At 36.9% G+C, this 19463-nt stretch overlaps 1 protein-coding gene across 1 annotated transcript; it reads right to left on the bottom strand.

Moving 5' to 3' along the window:
* Nucleotides 1-5665: 5665 nt before the first annotated feature.
* LOC130710441 (uncharacterized) lies at nucleotides 5666-17802 on the bottom strand. Its single transcript, XM_057559720.1, has 19 exons — nucleotides 17435-17802; nucleotides 16470-16788; nucleotides 15909-16097; nucleotides 15623-15706; nucleotides 15101-15160; nucleotides 14368-14412; nucleotides 13151-13350; nucleotides 11174-11899; nucleotides 10542-10668; nucleotides 10259-10456; nucleotides 10036-10122; nucleotides 9453-9515; nucleotides 8849-8923; nucleotides 8696-8746; nucleotides 8286-8363; nucleotides 7242-7376; nucleotides 6810-6917; nucleotides 6509-6574; nucleotides 5666-5997 (listed from the first exon to the last, which is right to left on the bottom strand). The coding sequence occupies exons 2-19, from the start codon at nucleotides 16767-16769 to the stop codon at nucleotides 5929-5931; spliced, it is 2661 nt and encodes an 886-aa protein (XP_057415703.1). The 5' UTR covers nucleotides 16770-16788; nucleotides 17435-17802; the 3' UTR covers nucleotides 5666-5928.
* Nucleotides 17803-19463: the final 1661 nt, after the last annotated feature.

The following is a 19463-nucleotide window of genomic DNA, read 5'->3' as shown; positions in this document are numbered from 1 at the left end:
TCTTCCCCACTTCAATTTCCTTTCTTCCACCGCCGTAACTGCAAGGTCCGGTGGCTTCGCCGGCGGCCGTAAGGTGGTTACCGACGTGCAACGTCTCTCCTCCTCGCGAATCACAGGGCCTTGCCGAAGATGATATGTGAACCACCGCCACGGTGGTTTGGCGATTCCGCCACCGTTCGATTGGCGACCTCCGATGAACAAAGAATTGAGGTTCCGCGGTCGATTGACGGTTACCGCCTTGCGACGCCGTGAATCAGGTGGTTTCCGCGGCTGCCTTCTCTTCCAATCGAACCCTAGTTCAGTAATTTGGGGAAAAACGGTTGATTGAACCCTCTTCCTCCCTTGAAGGTTGCGAGTCTGCGATTTCTCCCTTAGCGCACCTTCCTTCAACCTCTTGATGAAGATTTCCCCCTCGGCGTCGATCTTCTCCCCTTTCGCCGTCAACGTGCAATCGATGAAATCAACCACGGTGACCGGTTGACATCGTGACTCCTCCGCTGTTTGCTCCGTCTCAGAATTCTCCGGCGAATATGGCTTGATCTCTGATTTCGCCAACAGCACTGAATTGGCCTCAGGTTTGGCTTCCACCACAACAGTTCTTCGTTCTGCCTCCAAGACTTCTTGCTTCCTAGGGATTTCTTCCTCCTCTGAATCGTGGACTGGTTCTGGCATGTACGGTTCCAATTCTGGTTCGAATCTCCTCAACAGAGCCTCCACAAATTCCCACCATGTTGCCTTCTGATTGCGTCTTCTCCAGCAAAACCACCACATGAAAGCTTCACCAGTCAAAGCCTTCTCTGCCTCTAAGAATTTCTCCTCTGCGGATACTCCCTTGGACTCACAGTGTTGCTCCACCATGATGAGCCATCCGTAGGCCTCCCTTCCATCAAATTCTGGAAACATCTTCACGAATTGATGGCAATCACAGCACCTAGATCGGTGCTCTGATACCAATTGATGAAACTCAACCAAGAAAGATACAGAAACTGTGATAATATGGAATATGAACCCTAATTCCCAAATAGGAATTAGAGAGAATGTACAAAGTTGCAGAGCATTCGAGAGGCTCTACTCTCTCCTAAGTCCCAATTTTCCCAAATGATCCCAAAGATACTAAACCCTCTTCACACTCCCTTATTTATAGGCTAAGCCTTAACAAACTAACTAACTCTATGGTAACTAACTAACTGACTCCAACTTCCAAGTACTCATCAGAATATAAGAGAAAAGAGTATATGAGGAAGGAATATAAGTGAAAAATAAGGTGATTTTAAAGATGTTTGGATTGAGGGAAAAAGAAAGAAGAAAGAAAGGAAAAGTGAGAGCAATGTTTACACAATTAAATGTATACTCACGACATTAACTAATTAATTTATTTTTAAAGTAAACTAAATAAAAAAAATTATAACTGCACTAGTCAAGTTATTTAAATGGAATTGAAAAGGTATGAAAAACAATAAACGAGTTGAGTAAACATATAAAAATAATGCTATGAAAAAATAATAGATGTGAGAAAGAACACCATTTCAAGAAAAAGAGAAAGAACACGTACAGGTACAACAATGATGAGTGTTCATAAGAGTATTGGTGTCTTTTAAATAAATCCTCTTGTCTCCTTCTAGTTTTCCGTCCAGATGTGGGAGGAAAATAAATTTGACACTGTTCATTCACTGTTCAACCTCCCCCTTCCTTTTCCTCTCTCTTCCAAACACTTCAAGATTCCCTTTTTCTTCATCTTTCCCTCCCATCTTTATTCCTTCCTAAGTTTTCCATAGAAACAAACACAGTGTTAAGGTTATGTTTGAATATACATTCATATAGTTAAGGTAAATCCACGTTATCACTCGTTTTAAAGTAAAAAGAAACAGAATTGTTCTTAAGAATTGAAGAACAAGTAAAAAGAAACAAAATTGTTCTTAAGAATTGAAGAACTTAGTGCGCCTTATCACTTTTATGTAGCATTTAACTAATATCTAAACACACACTTAGGGCTTGTTTGGTGTGACGTGTAGTATAAGGCCTGATAGTATTAGGCCTGATAGTATAAGCCCTAATAAATTTCTTATACTATACAACGTTTGGTCATACACTGTATACTATATCGTTTAAGTTCATACAATCTTATATTTAGTGAAGTATCCAATAATGATATATAATAAATGTGGTTATACAATAGTGGCATTGATAGTACTGAATGTTGGGGTAGTAGTGGTGGTGTCAACTGTATGGTGGCGGCGGCAGCTGTAGGGTGGCGGTAGTGATGGTAGTGGAGGAGGACGGTGGTTGTAGGGTTTAGTGTCAGTGGGGTGGTGGTGGTGGAGGAGGAGAACAATGGTTGTGGTGGATATAGGGTGGTGGTGGCGGCGGCGGCGGTAGGGTGGTTATGGTGATGATAGTGGAGGAGGATAGTGATTGTGGTGGCGGTAGGGTGGTGGTGGTGGTGTTGGTGGCGGTGGAGGAGAACACTGTGGTGGCGATAGGGTGGTGATGGTCGCGGTGGTGGTGATGGTCGCGGTGATGGTGGCGATTGGGTGGTGACGTCGGTGTAGGTGGTGGCGTCGGCGATGGTAGTGGTGGTGGAGGGTGGCGATGGTGGTGGTGGTGGTGGATGGTGGAGATCAGTGGTTGTGGTGGTCGTAGGGTGGTGGCGGCGACAGTGGAGGATCGTGGCGGTCGCGGTAGTAGTGGTGGAGGGTGAATGGTGATGATGTCTTATACGTCAAATCTTATTACGCCTTATCCATCACCTACATGGTGATTTAATAATACATCATTTTGATGTATAAGGATGGGTTGATGGATAAGTTTATACTATACAATGTTAGCACCAAATAATGGATAAACCCATAATGTATTGTATAAGCTTATACAATTATACTTAATACGACGTACCAAACGAGCCTTAATAAAATAATGGAACATTGCATTCTAAATGATATATAGATCGCAAATACAAACCGGTCAGCGAGACCAAACAACTGGGCCCAAGTCAGAAAATTTAAAGAAACAAAACCAAATCAACCAAAAGAGAACACGCAAATAAATGAGAGCCTAAGATTGGCATAACTATTTATGCTGTTTGGCTGCATTGAAACCTTTGGAACTATTCATTTCATGTGTTGCAAGTTTGACAGCACAATTTTTATCCGCTTAGCAAAGCTGACCCAGATGCCTAATCACGTACACTTCTCTACCTTTGTACCACGGCACAACTTCAACCGACTAAAATAAATATCTATATCCGTTTTCGTCTTCTATTGCTCCACTTCATCTTAATTTGATGGATACAAGTCTAGAGAATTTACATTTTTACTGAGCAAGTTCATTAACTTTTTTTTGGAGAATGAGAAAACAAATGAAAACAACAAAATAACAAGCTTAGAATGTTTATGGTAAGACTATAACTTAGGGATGACAACGGGTAGGATCGGGCACGGGTTTTACAATTACCAAACCCAAATCCAAATCCCAGACACAAACCTTATGGGCGATAAAATGAAATTCATGCCTAAATCCATTGGGTTTTGGATTTACCCGAAACTCAAACCCAAACCCATTAGTTACGTAGCAACTCAATCCAGAAAAAAGTGAAATTCATAGAAAGAAAAAAAACAAATACTATTCATCATCCTCATCCATCACTAAAGTGAGACAACAATAGTTTAGAGTTTACTTTCTCAAACATACAAAAGTACAATTAATCATCAAACACTAAGAACAAAGTTTATAAATATATATATATATATATATATATATATATATATATGAGGGTTTTTTTTGTAATTTTATGTTTCGGGTATCTTTGGGTTCGGGTTTGGGCGGGTATGGGCACGAATTTAACTAATACCAAACCCAAACCCATAAATGGCTATAGTAACGGGCAAAACTCAAACCCAAACCCAAATCCAGTCAACTTGGATTTTGCCCGTCAAATCGGATCGAGTTCGAGCGGGTACCCATGGGTTTGGGCAAAATTGCCATCCCTAACTATAAGGAAGAACTCAACTCTATTAGGAGGAGAATCCATAAGATTAATGTGATATTAAAGAGTCACACCAATTCCAATCAAGTAATCAGCTCGAGCATTAGATTCACGGCGAACATGGCAAAGACGAACATCTCAATTGTATACGGTCTAGAATCTTAAGAATGTCACGGAGATCTCTTACGTACATTTGGAACCTGCACTTTCCTTGTTTAAAGACTCAATAGTCTCTAAACAACCTATTTCGCAAACGACTTTCCTGATATCCATGCTCCAAATCAAATCAAGACATGCTTCAGAGTGCCAATCTGTGCACGTACAACACCGCCACGAGTAGAGGTTGCATAAAAACCGTAAATCCATGTTCCAAAGCTATCACGAATCAACCCTCCCATGCCCATTCTAAGGCGCCATCAATATTTAAAGTGGCGCAACCCAGAGACGGTGCTAACCACCAAGGGAAGACAAGAGTGGTGACAACATGATCTTGATGTTGTTGGTATAGAAATTTTAGATAATCAACATGCTACTGATCCACTTACAAATTAAGTCAATTGTTTATTTATTTTTCCTCAAAACCATCTCATTCCTCCCACTCAAACGCCACACTTAAATGAGGGAAGGTGGGTGCAAGAAACATACGTACAAGTTCCATTATTTGATCCACTTTATGAAAACACAGCCTGTGGCACTTAGGTCTTAGCATGCTAATGGATTAAAGTACTACAAATGTTAAACCAAAGCTCCACCAAACAAGACTACCAAGTTACTGAAAAGAGTGGCACATTTAAGAGGTAAAAGGCCCCAAGCAGGAAGGGACACATCAAATGTTTCCACTAATGTAACAGCTATGAAGGCAAATCCCGATATCTTTGCTGTCGCATTCTGATTTTGAATCAATGTCATTGTGAACTGCCACATCTTCAACTTGGACCACAACCTTTGCATCCACACAACCCACGCTTACTGAATACTTGTTCATATCTTCAACAATTTCGAAGTGCAATGACAAGTAGACATTAGAAGTTAAAACAAGCTCCTAGTGTTTGTACCTTTGTTTAATACCAATTGGGACCCCAAAATCCTAGGACAAGTGGAAGATCTTTCAGGCTTTGTTTGGTCGTTGTAGATAATATGGTAGGGCAAAAATGTTTTTTAGAATTTGAATTAGGTTTAACACTATCCCAAAATTTAACTTGAGGCGATGGTTGTTTAACTATATATAAACACTTATTAAACAATTCTAATTAATATAAGACTTTTCAACACACTTTTCATGCTTAAAGCTAGACATTTGAAACATAGAATTTGCAAGATTGTAAATTTAGGAGGTAACTCAAATATGGATGGTCATCAATAATATAATCTTAGAATTCGGGTTGTGGCAAACTCTCCCCAAAAGCTAGCTTATGAATGATGATTGTTCTATTTTGTATAAACGTTTATTATATCATATTTCTAGTTAATGTGAGACTTCTTAACAAATTTATTACGGTTGACATGAGAGAGGTAATAAAAAAAATTGCTTTCTGCTTATTTCTGTATACGGATACAAATGTCATTATATGTAGAAAAAAATCCTAATGTCTGGTAAATAAACCTATTAGCCATTCTAAGAGGTAAGATGTCATTAATTTTTTCCCATATAATTATTTATAAATATCTATGACTCTTGTGAAAGAAAAAAGACAATTGCATAGAATGAAACACTAAATAAATTTTAGGACATTTTTTGTCCATATAAAAATATGTAATTTAAATAATTATAATTAATTACAGGTGCCCCATCCAAAGAGCCTAAAGGGACAAAAAAGGGGCCGGTAAACATGTAAAAGGAGAAAAATTTAAATCAAAATAAAAAATTACACAACACTGAACATGCATTCAAGCCTGAAAAACGACAACAATGTTCCCAGAATGTTTTGAATGGCAGTCCTATAATCCTATTCCTTTTGTAAGAAAGAGAGAACAAGGTCTGTATGTACTGAAAAAAGCTGTGTATCCACGAAAAGCTGTTTAGCACAAGCCAACAAAATGGGGAAAAAAATCTGCATTAGTAGTCTGAATACAATAAATGACACCAATCAGACAAACAAAGTTAAGCTGATTTGAGCATGCTATCATGAGCAAAAAAAAAGATTGTGTGCATGTTCAATTGTCTTTGAAATCATTGCTTCTCATTAAATACATTTACTTGTTTTCTCACAAATTTATGGGTTGATGCACCTAAAAAGGACACAATCAGGTTTATCATTGCTTGAGAATAGCACATGCCAATCCCCCTAATAACTCCTATATGAGGAGGGCAATTGAGAAGCAAACTTGAGCAAAAAAAACACTTGATAAAATATGAAAGTGTGATAATATTCACATGCTAAATGCAGATTCTGGAGTTGGACTCAACTACTAGAAATCAGATATAGTTTGTAAGTTGACTCTGATCATTTACAACTTACTAGCAAATGTGAGTAAACATTTGTTAACATAGTTAGCATAAGGTGTGATGTAAGCTCAAGAAATAACCTTCATAAAAGCTCGATCACGGTAAGGGAATGAGTCAATGAAACTCTCCTTCAAAAGCAAAGATACCTGAAGGTACAAAGTATTAACCATCTAAGATGTAAAAGACTGCATTTACCAATTAACAACTCCATAACAAGGATTAACCATACAACATGTAATTGGTCCTTTTTTTTGCCAAATTTAAGTCCAAGCTGGTTCTAGATTACAATTCAATCAAATCCTTAATTTTGGAGAGGTAAAAGAAATAGACAAATATCAAAGTTTCTTGAACTTAATTTACTGTTGAAACTAAAGTACCAACCTTATCATCATTGGATTGTACATTAGTAATCGTGTGGGAACGGATGTTATAGCAAAGAGAATCCAAGTAAGACCTTAACACCGAAAGGAACCCCTTTGCAGCTTCAATCTGTGGGGGCACTAACACACATGAGAGAAGACTAAAATATTGAAACATGTTTATTAAAAGTTTGACAAGGAAACAACTGTGAATAATCAGAAATACTACTTGAGGTGAATTTTTAATGAGATGAAGATTAAAATATCTGGAGTTACTAGGAAACTGAACAACTGCTCCTTACAAATGTCTATTAAATCACTTGATATAATACACGCAAGGATGACTATCTTCTATAATAATCAAGATAGCAAAAATGACAGAAAGCGTAGAGAGAGAGAGAGAGGAAAACAGGACGGGTAATGGATATTCATGAATCGATTATGAAGGGCACACCTGCACTTCTGTGCACTCATACACTGGCCTTCTCCTCCCCAAGTAACTTTCGCCTACAAGAGTTGCATGATAGGAACGTAAAGAAGAGACTAGCTCTTTCTGTCTTGGAAGTTGTGGTATTGTTGGTGACTTCACCTATTACAGTTTCATAAGAAACCATCTGAGTCAATTTACAACTCTAAGATACAATTTAGACATCCAAAAAACAAGTTAACAGATAAGCAAATGAAAATAATATAATTGTAGAAGCTTAGCCCCATTCCTTTTCCTTTTCTGGGAAGGATTAAAGAAGCATCTGGATTGACGCGAACCCACAATGTATAACAAATATCTAACAGCTGTACAGTGTAAAACTAAATAGCTAGTCTCCTAAGAATCATAGATACAAATAACATAGCAATTAGAAGGGAGCTCTTCCTGTGTTTTGTGGTAATGCAACAAATCATTATGAACTTAGGATATATAATCTTTAACCTGTCTCGTTACCTTAATCTTAAGCTTTAACCCTAGCCTCCAAAATCTTAATTCTTTTGCTCTCACGTGTCCGCAGTTAGCATATGAGGTGGCATTTGACAGATAAATCAAACTTAACGGATCAAATTATCAAATCAGTAAAACTTAATATTGGCTCTAACAAATCAGATCAACCTACCTCCCACTCTACATGGTCAGAGAAAAATGTGCTGTTGATCTACATTTAATATCCATCAACTTAACTATAAAGTTATAAATCTAAAATGCATTACCTTTCTTAACAAAAAGCAAAAATAATATCTCACTAAAGAAGGTAATTTGATAAGATTTATTATTAGGAACCAAAATATGAAACTTGAATGCATTTCACAAGCAAATGGGAAAAAGAATACATTATGGTAGTCAGTATTACAAAATCAATGATATGTAGAATAATGCTTTCCTTCATTTGAAGCCATAACTTTTCAATCATAAAAGAAAAGAAACGGTTACACATACTAATGTTCAGTAAGTCGTTGGGGTAAAAGGATTTGACTTTTATTAGCACTAAAGCTGTGAAAATTCACAAACCTGGTTTCTATCAGCATCAACCAGTATAACGTTGGCAAACTTTGACTGAACTTCACTGTTCTTATTCGTGATACCAACCTATAGAATTGATTCCGACATTCAGAAATGGTATTATCAATTGAAGGGTTAAGTTAAAAACAGTTGAACATGAAATCAAATGTAAAATTACACACTCCAGTTGCAAATCTAACATTATCTCCAAAGTATGAAAGGGAATATTAAAAGTTCGACCAGACCCAAAGAAATATATCCAATATCAATATCCAAGTAATAACTGGGCTTGTGCAAGGCCAAGCACTGATAAGGTTTCTAAAAGAACAAACGAAATCCAATACGCAAAAACAACCTAATGGCGTGAATTCAAGCAGATAATATTCTTATAGTAAAAGCAATATGGATCAAATACTCACCACATAAGGGACAGGTGCATCTAAAAACTCATGCATGTCACTTGGTAAAACCTGGAGATCATATTCTTATTAAACACCATAAGGTAGTAAATATAAATGAATCACATGTAAAAACTCATTCAATTCAATAGTGAAAAGAGAAAGAAAACAAACTGGCATTAGTAGGCTTTGCCATCGGTAAGGCTGGATTAGTGGAATAACTGATAAAACTGAAGCAGATAGGATTCCCTGGTCATCAAAGAGATTTTAAGAACTTCTAAAAAATCAAGCCAGCAAAGTTATTTCTAACATGGAGTAAGATAAAATATTGATGAATTTTCAGTTAAATTCTTCAAACTTTCGTGTGTGTACATATTTCAAATTTTCAATATGAGAGTGACTAAGTTTTAAAACTAGAGCATAAGAATGCTGTGGCAAGATGTCCAAACCATGATCATGACAGTAAAACAACTGATTACATATGCATAACGACATGAACTAGGCCAGGACAACAATGAGAAGAAACCAAAACAAAATAAAATTGTCATAGACTCGTAGTTCCTAATTGAGGATGGAAGGGAACAATAATGTTTCCGAAGGACAACAAAATATGTAACCAGTGACTCACTCACATAACTTCACAGAAAATCATCATATCATCATCATTATTATTAGTAATTTCATATTAGTAAAAGTAAAATAGTATTATCATAAAAAATCAGGACATATTAATCACTATCACAATATCATTACAACTAATTTCAGGCACACTACATACCAAATTCGAAGAGAGAACAACTATCTGCTTCTCTAGCAGAACTGCGGCAAAGAATGTTAACACCTGCAGAGTGCAGAACGGACACACAATCAGTTAAACCAATCCAGTTGTAAAACTGTTATGCACAATTTATGAAATTGTTACACTTGGATCAACACTGCATTTGAACTTAGGAGAAAACTACCATGCTAAACTCATGACCAAAATGCATAATTTTCATCTAATTTGGTTACAGTTGAAGGAATCAAATGAGTATTTATATCTGATCTTCATTTTTAACACAGAAGCAACAATAGCTATTAATAAAGAAATATATCAACAAATAACAGATCTCACTTCCATAAATGCTGAAGTCAATAGAGAATCCCCCCCCCCAAGTAAAAACCGAAAGAAAAGAAAACATTCTCCTATAAAACAGTAATAACTCCACCAGAACATAAGCTCAGTCTCAAATTAAAACAGCCTTAAATTTTCCATAGAAAAAAATCCACACAATTTGGAGATCAAGCATTATATAAATAATAACAATATATGGAGAGAAAAAAAAAACAGTTTATAATTTAGATCAAAGCATTAAACATACATTTTCAAGTCTCAAGATACCGCATATGCAAGCTACAGTCCATATCGATAATGCAGTTGCGTCTTCCACCAGAAGAGAATTATGGGCCTGAGAGGAACAAACAACCATGAAGAGTAGTGTTTACTAAGAGCATATGATTAATGCTGCCCAGACGGTTGAAATCTTAAAGCTAAAGAAGCACGCAAGCAAGCTGATCTATTCATAAGTTACTATGACAGCATACATTAGCTAACTCCTGCCCAGCATTGCAAGCTTTCAAATCAACAGTTGAACCAACCAGATGTGGAACTGTCCCTGCTGGTCTATGATACTCCAAGGGATGCAAGTGTTCCAAAGGATGAAACGTAAGTGTTGAGCCCCTGGCTGGGCAACTTAAGCGATAATACTCACTTATAATTTGTAGAGGTCCATGGTTATGTTCCTAAGAATTGGTAAAATACCATTAGCTATAAATATCATCAAAAGACCAGGTGAAAACAGCTATAGGTTCTTGTTATGCTACAAACCTTAGCCCATTGAAGAATATCATTCAAGTCATTTATATCCTCTTGGCCAGAGAAAGATGCATCTTCTGTCTCATTATCATCAATTTCACTCCTAAAATTTTTGTCTTCACAAGGTGATCCTTGAATGCTGCATAAAGAAAATCAGATATTTAAGATGCATCACTTAGAAGGAAGGAGCAACAATTTAATTGAGGATGAAAAGTCACCCTATAAAATATACATGTTAAATAACATAATATTTTTGTTTAAAATTTAAAAAAATATTTGAAGGAAATAAATAAGGAATGCAAAGGAAAATGGATAATAAGTTATTCTCTACAGACAAAACAACCAAATGACAGGAAAGGAACACGTACAAAGCAAAGACATCAATAAGAGAGGGCACTCAAATCCTTCTGCATATCTATCAAATAGACTCACAGAAATAATAGGAAGCCCAAAGAGGAGGGGGGTATGAAAGCAAAGCCTTGGGTTCAAATATTTTCCTTTTAAAAAAAATACGAGCATTTCACTCCAATAAAAAAAAGAAACATTATATCCTTAGCGGGGGGGGGGGGGAGAGTAACACACCATAATAAAAACAACATATATTTCTTGATAAAACAACTAAACTAAGCTTAAGAGCCATGAACCTGCAGGAAGATTCAGAGCTTTCATACTGGCAATTGCGTAGAAGGGGCAAAATAGCATGAGGCAAATGACTATCTTTTGACTTTTTGTTGGTTTCTAAAGCATCTCCATACTGATCACTATCTCTAGAATTTGAAGGGCTAGACTCTTCTTTGACTGCTGTTCTACTCCTATCAGTTTCAGGCTCAGCGGGTACAACATTATCATAGTTGATTCTCTCATTATATGTTTGCACCTCCCCACTAACCATTAGGTTCTCTGGAAAACCATCACTCACATTGTTTTCAGGTGCAGAATTTTCGCCTCTTGATTGAGAAATTATTGAATTTCCATCAAATCTGTCTTCTATGGGTCCATCTTCATACTCATCACTATCTCTAGAATTTGAAGGGCTAGACTCTTCTTTGACTGCGGTCCTACTCCTATCAGTTTCAGGCTCGGCGGGCACAACATTATCATAACTCTCATTATATGTTTGCACCTCCCCACTAGCCATTAGGTTCTCTGGATAACCATCACTCACATTGTTTTCAGGTGCAGAATTTTCTCCTCTTGATTGAGAAATTATTGAATTTCCATCAAATCTGTCTTCAATGGGTCCATCACCCACCACCACACTCTCGGGATCACTATCTGAGTTTTCATCCTCATAGTTACCTTCAAAAACTTCTAAATTTAAATCTCCAACACTTTTTGTCAACCACTCAAGCCTTTCTTGTGTGAAGATGCTGCACAAATATTGGCACAAAAAATGAGCAAAAGTCATAAAACCATATCATAATCTAGCATACCAGAAAGTACACAATTATAAGACTCATGATAAGAATACAATGTGTGAGTATATATTATCCATCATTCAAATTATTTCAACCAAATAGAAAGTTAATAAATATCATGTCATCTACCCAAAAGAAAATGTCAATGGAGAAAAGTATTTCACTTCTACTTCAACAATATATAGAACTTAATCTTCAAATGTAGAAACCTACTTCAACTGAGAACCCCCCCTGCCCACCCCTCGAAAAAGAAAAAAAAAATACAGCTCCCCTGTCTTATAATTTGACTCCTCATTGAAAAAGATCATATCTTGTTACAGCAAACTACATCATAGAATCTTTAGACAACAATCAACCAGTTTTTAGTCTTTTAGGCACTAACCTATGTTGGGAATTGTGCGAATGTGCATGTGTGTATTGCCCAAGTAGGCAAGTACATAGCTTCCGGTTAGAACCTTTAGGAGAACCACACCACAAAAACTAGTCTTGGTAATTGGAGAGTCCAAGGCAATATAGACCTCCCACCAGAATCCCTAATACACCACGACGCTCTGCAGTCCTAGTGCTTGCGCGAGCTGGCTGTGCACTAGCCCTTTACCCCAGGCAAACACTGCAATGTCAATTTTACCACCCAGGCCACTCTTTTACAGAGTTGAGAGATATGATGGAAGGCTCTGATACCAACTTATAAGAATCTTTGGGAGAACCCCACCACAAAACCTAGCCATTATAGTTGGAGAGCCTAAGGTCTTCTAAACTCCAGACCATAACCTCATACTTCCAATGTGAAACTCAAATCCAATGCCTTGTAATTGGATCAAACATGCTCTCTTTAACTTGCTTTTCAACCCCACCTAGTCTTATAAGGCCTTAATTTGATCAAAGGCATATATTCCTTCTATCTGTCTCGATTTTAAACAGAAATATATCCATATCAGTATGCTTGGTTGATCACAATTACTATTCAATTTCACAAAATATTCAAGATACTATCATACATATTCAATTTCCCATTGAAACCTCTGTATCACAAATAATTACTTTGACACTTTCTCATTGTTTGGATGCATACAAGGTGAACAGAACAGAACTACTGTTTAGTTACCATCCGTTCAAAATTGGATACATTAAGTGAACAAAGAACTTGCAAATATCTTCTACACCCCACTTTCTATCAGATGACTCCCGGTTACAAATGCCTACCTATTTAATACACCAAAGTGCAATTCAAAAAATGGAAGTCTTGAAAGAATGCAGTAGCATCTCTGAGTGATTAATGCATGACGTCTCAAAGAAGGGTAAGATGGCTGCTTATCAGGAATCAGAGAGAGCAATCCAGAGGGCTTTTGCACTAGTTCTTCAACTAGGACACAACACCCATATAGTATTGAGTTGTCAGCACCCTATGATGCAAAAAATACATAAACAAACCTTGTGAGTACAGGAACCAGCACAATCTAAATATTAAAAAATAAATAAGCCATTGTCTGGTAGGGAAGATTTGGAAGGAAAATAAAGGAAATGGTTGATGCATATAAAGTAGACTAGGATTTAGCTCATGAGCCACAGCTCAACTGACAAAAAGTGTCTTTGGGAACTACTTGATCCTAGGAATCACATAAAATACTTTATTGGCCGGAACTTTAGCATACCCTACCTTTCCCACACCGGGTCTTCAACTTTCAATGCTAAAAAAATGGGGATAGAGTCAAAACACATGAACCACATCCTTTCTTTTCTTTCCAAATCCACCATACCAATGATACATATTGTAATATTTAGATCCCTTGGGACTTAAATGAAAGAAAACCAACAAGTAATTACATTTGTAGCAAGAAAATTGTCTTCTTGCACTAGAGTTTAATTTTTATTTCTAGAATAGGGCAATAAAAACAATATAGCATTAGACAATGTGAAGCAGGTTTTGCAGCACAGAGAAGGTAGATTTCATAAACATTAGTATTTGCTTATGGTAATAAGGAAAGGTACATATGAGGGGGAATAAAAGAAAACTCTTTAGAATTCAGGAAAGATAAGGAAAGGTACATATGAATAAAGGTCCAAAATAATGATGAAAGAATCCAGGCTAACATTGGTCCAGCCAGAAAACTCTTTAGAAGGTTAACTATAATAAAATAGAATTCATAAGAAAATAATATGGTAATAAGAGAAGATACATATGAGAGGGAATAAAAGAAAAGGCACGCGAAGAGTGCATTCCACACATAGTTATAGAACCCAGTTTCAAAAAGTTGATTGTATTCCAAGTATTATACTATAATGTTTTGATATTAAAAACAAATAGCAAAAGCAAACATAGTATAGTCATCAGAGTGCCTGGAATAGCAACAACCAAAAGAAGAAAATGTATGAAAGTGGTAGAAGTAGAACCAAAGTAACAGTAAGATTGCTTCAAATACCTGTAACCTGAATACAAATGAAAGATCCCTTTGTTTAAGGTGTTCCTACAATATACAGAACAGACCTTTAGTAGTCAGTATTTAACAAGTTAGATATCCTGCAACTTTATCAGATAAAAAGGTAGACTGTCAACACTGGTAAACAAAAATTTGATGATAAAGATTTGGCATAATTATGTAAGATACACGTATGTCAATAACAACCCCAAAAATGTTTTTATCAACGAACACCGAAAGTAATAAGGCCCGTAGAAGACAAACTCTCCTGAATTAAAGCATATATGGCCCAGGAAGGCCGGAACCAGAGTCTGAAACATGAGCCTATAGACTAAGGGAATCCACAAAAGTCATGATAACTATATTGGGGAAACATGGGTCTGAAAGACCAAATAATAACTTTATAGCTCTTCTAATTTCAAATAACTGCAATATGTTATGTCATATTGTCATGGAAACATGACATATCTTCCAGAAAGAAGCACTCTGCTGGAACTAAACTTTCATTAGGTGTCTGAGTTTCCAACATGAATTAGACCAGATCTATGAAAAATGAAGTTGTGGATACAGGATAACCAGATTGACAAAGATGGACATATCAATCCAAACAGCATGTTAATAATCAGTCAACCGCTTAAGAGAAGGAAGAATATAATCATACCATAATCAAATATTAATTAACTAGATAATTGGCATAAATTAATATTGATGGACATATAACGTACTATGAAAATACCTGCCCAAAGATGATTTCCTTCAACTCACTCATGGAAGGGGTTCTCTCAACGGCACGGACCTAAAATTATATCAGAGATAAATTATAACCTAATTGAAATCGCCACATAAGTTAAACACATATGAAGTTAAATAAATGTAAGACAGGGACAAGTATATGACTGACTCTACAAGATTTTAAATATGAGCAATATTCACTATTGATCCCTCTGATTTTTCAGTTACAACATTTTATCAACAGTTGATACAAACTCTAGGCACTGGATAAAACTGAATGTAGTATTCAAACACAAAATGATGCTCTCTTACTATCAAACATCACACCCTAGTCTTACTCTTGACAATGGAGGCATTGCCAATTGAGCTACAAGATAATTGGAATCTGTTCCCCCCCCCCCCCTTCAGCTTTTTCTCTTGAAAACCATGTAAAAGGACTTTCCTATCTTCATCTAACTGAATAATATTGATGATGATGTAAAAATGATGGGAGGAAAAGATTAAAGTTCATTTAGCATACTCATACCTCCAAGCCACCAGGGAAACAGAAAGAAAGAAGATCCTTGCATTTAAGAGGCAGCTGTTTTTCTGGAGGGTAAACAAATAAGACCTGGAAAAAAATGAAGGAAATGTTAAAAATACAGATATATAGAGACAAACTAATATTTAAGACAGTAATCAGTAAAAGTCCCAGTGGTCAATTGGTCATTGTAGTAAAACTGTATTGTAATACAATTAGTACTAGGACTTGTACCATTGGCAATAAGAATAATAATTACAATAGTTCAGTCTCTGCTACAAAGGATCACAACCTGAGGTTCAATATTGGGTTCAACGCGAGATTGATTCTGATAACTAAGTACACTCCTCAATTTACCAGATCCTTCAAACTCTCTGTCAACATATTGCCTTTGCAGTGCCTGAACATCACTATTAGGATGAAGTCCAACAACCACCATGCTCTCAAACAGTCGTGAGGGCTCCTTCCAAGACTGATTGTCCTGTGAACTCAAATAAGAGGGAGTGTAAGAGAACAATCAAGGGACAATATAGTTCATGACCCATGCCCTGAGGCAAGAAGGAAACTTATAGGTCCTAAAACTAAAAACTGAAGATGGCACGCTTCACGAAGAAATGTGAACACAGATATAATGCTTAAAGGGAAAGAGATGAAAGATCAAATAAGCAACTGATGTCCGGACAAAACTTTTAAAGGAATTTCAAGGAAGAGGAGCATTCAAAACCAAGTGCAGATGATCCTACACTAGAAAGCAGCTTAAGCTTTTCTCATAGTTCATAGTTCACAGCTCATATTCAAAAGGCTAAAAGAAATGTATAATCTCAGTACATTGAAGCACAATAATGTACCATACCATATGTTGCAACTGGAAGTTAGCCGCCCATTGACGCTTCAGACTAGTAAGAATTTCAGGGTTGTAATTTGTGGTTTCAACATCAGGAGGGCGTGAAAAGCCCTTTAACATTTTTGTTACTTGATACTGCAGTCTTTGAAGTTTGCTACCATTAGTATCATCTTTTGATGAATGCACCCCTGCCGATATTGGAGAACTAACAGCAGCAGCAGCAGCAGAAACTCTAGCCACATTTCCTGTCGTCTGCGTGAAAAAAGAAGCAGCCCAACTAGGACTACCTGCCTCTTCTTCCTTTGCCATTCCCGTAGTTAGTTCCTTCCTAGACAAGAATGTCATGAAAGCAACATTATTTCAAACACAGTACATGTCACTGATGTCAGAATTAGAGATACATTAAAACTCAAATCTTTCCTACTAGTGAAAATGGAGCAAAATTACAGCTATGAACAAGTATGGTGACAAGTGACAGACCACCAAACAATGAAACTCTTGCGAGCAAGAACCGATTATACTATGTTTTTTTTTATAAACACCAATTATACTATGTTAACAAACAAGACATTTTGCGGTAGAACTTCAAATTTATTTGGTATTCGTTCCAATCCACTCTAAAAAAGAATTGACAGTGAATTGATTAAAACTTAAAAGTGTCATTTGTCCCTAGTAATTCCACCAAATGAATTACACAAGCAAATCAACAAATAAAGTAGACTGAGTGTAGTAGGAACAACTAACAAGTCCACTCATTTTCACATCCCATTTACCCCATTTCATATTCTGCTCTGTTTATCACATGAACTGAAAAACATGATGCACCAGCTGAATGAAGAACAACAGCCAATGGAAAAAACAGCAACAACCCAGATAAAAAAATTTGATTTTGATATGAAAAATACATATACAGCTGCAATTGGAACATTAAAATTTCACATTCAAAGAAAAAAAAAAAAGGGAAGCAACCTCACCTCAAAGTAGCTGAGAAAAGTAAAGGCACAAAATTTCAGTGAGAGGGAGTTGAAGCTGCCATTAACAAAGCTTGTGGGTGGATTAATCGATCAAGTTCTAGCTTCAGGTAATTTTATTTTGTTTATATGGGAATTGAAAATGATGGATGGAAGAGAATAATGATAATAATATTGGGAAAGTGGTAGAAGATTGAAACGAAAGGACAAAATGAATTGAAGTGTTGTCATGAAAGAAAGAAAGGTTTCTTATTGAATACGCCTTTGGCTTTGATCCTTCTGTTTTGGCCGCTGCTGCTTCTTCTTCTTCCTGTCTGCCTCCCTCCAGTCTTCACTGCCTGCCAAGATTCTCTTTTACTCTTTTGTTTGGTAACAACTAACACTTCTATCCAATCAATGTGTCTTTCTCTTTTTTAAATTAAAAACAAAAAAACTGTTTATTTTATTTAATCTATTATTTTAGAGATCGAAGTTGGTCGAATGGTAAGCAAATTATTGGCTGAGAACATAAATTTGTATCCGATCAATTGTTGGTTGGAAAAGATTTCTTGAATGGTTTGGTACGTGAGCACATATAGAGTTCGACAATTTGACCCAATTTTTCTTTACTAAAAGAATTTACTCATTTGAGGCTTATTCGAGTTTAAAACATTCACATTAAAATGAGATTAATTCTACACAATACTCAAATTTGAGATTTTCACTGTGTTAGATTTAGTGGAGAGGAGGGCTGAGATTTTACCCGGTGTTTATTGGATAAGAGGAGATGAGTTTTTTTTATTGATCTTGTTTATGCCACTTTTTAGGATGAGAGATGAGAGGATGGAGGCGGCTAAAATCTTTCAAAACTCAAGTTTATTCTTAGTAACCAAAAATTTTTTTTTTTAGTGAAACTCTCGACACCTGTTATGGGGACCGACGAGATCGGCCACCCCCTTTCTCGATCAGGGTAGGACGATCACACCACCTGATCGAACATGACTACCTCAAGGAGTCTTACCGGGAAATGAATATCTCAAAGGTCGGGACGATCGACCACATCTTCACCCGGACATCCCTCTCGCCCGAACAACCCCCTCGCCCGACCAGCCTCAGTGGACAACCACACGACGACAGACTCGAGAAGATCGAGAACACCGCGAACCAGAGTTGACAACCAGAGATTGGATGCGGGTCACCTCAACCATCCCATCACTGACTCTACACCTCTGCATAGAAGTCTAAGAACGAGACTCGAGGCCTAGCTGCGGGTTACTAGGAAACCCTGGCCCTAGGATCTCTGAGAGCAGCAGTGGCCTAAAAAAGATCCAACGGTAATAAACCTAACTAGGGTCTAGGATTTCATGACCCCCCTAGTGACCATCCTAGTCCCACAAATAGGTATAAAAGGTCTCCTCCACGGGAGCCAAATATAGGTTATTCAATATTCAAGTATTCTACACTTAGGGTTTTTTCTCTCTACTTCACTGCTAACTTCGGCATCGGAGTGGCCTTGCAGGATCCCCTCCTTGGCATTTTCACATCACCTTGTCCGTGCACACCCCCCATCTCTGCTCCACGTCTAGAAGCACAGTTCTCAACCCGTCCAACCCGACTTCTGCAGTTCCCTTCTCTTATACCCCTTAATGGGCAGTCTTGATCGGTTACCCCCGATCAACACCCATCATAGTTAGTGATGTTGCATGGTTGCGCTTGCACTACACATCACCTGTTCCTCGAAACCTGGTGGAGAAAAATTTATCTCAGTATCGAACATAGTTTGTTGTGACATCAAGTTACAGGTTATTAAAGATAAAAGTTGTGCTTGGAAGGATGTTTGTTTGCAATGAGTGAGAATGATTAAATAGAACCAAAGAACGAGATAAATGTCACCACTTGGATGAGACTTTCATGTATGTTATGACTAGTCTTTAGCACAGAATTTAAACCATTAATCTATTTTAAATATTTTCTTATCTTATACATACCACTCAAATAAAAAATCTATACATACCACTCAAATAAAAAATCTTTGTAGTAAAAGTATAATAAG

This window comes from Lotus japonicus, chromosome 4 (genome assembly GCF_012489685.1).
Source record: "Lotus japonicus ecotype B-129 chromosome 4, LjGifu_v1.2".
Classification (NCBI taxonomy): domain Eukaryota; kingdom Viridiplantae; phylum Streptophyta; class Magnoliopsida; order Fabales; family Fabaceae; genus Lotus; species Lotus japonicus.
This window is presented reverse-complemented; position numbering and strand designations above follow the sequence as displayed.

Excerpts from the sequence above, each read along its gene's own strand:
- LOC130710441 (XM_057559720.1), bottom strand. The coding sequence starts at position 16,769 with ATGGCAAAGGAAGAAGAGGCAGGTAGTCCTAGTTGGGCTGCTTCTTTT. Across the intron at positions 10,457-10,541 it reads ATATTCTTCAATGGGCTAAG|GAACATAACCATGGACCTCT; the intron begins GTTTGTAGCATA and ends ACCAATTCTTAG. Across the intron at positions 8,747-8,848 it reads GGCAAAGCCTACTAATGCCA|GTTTTACCAAGTGACATGCA; the intron begins GTTTGTTTTCTT and ends TATGATCTCCAG.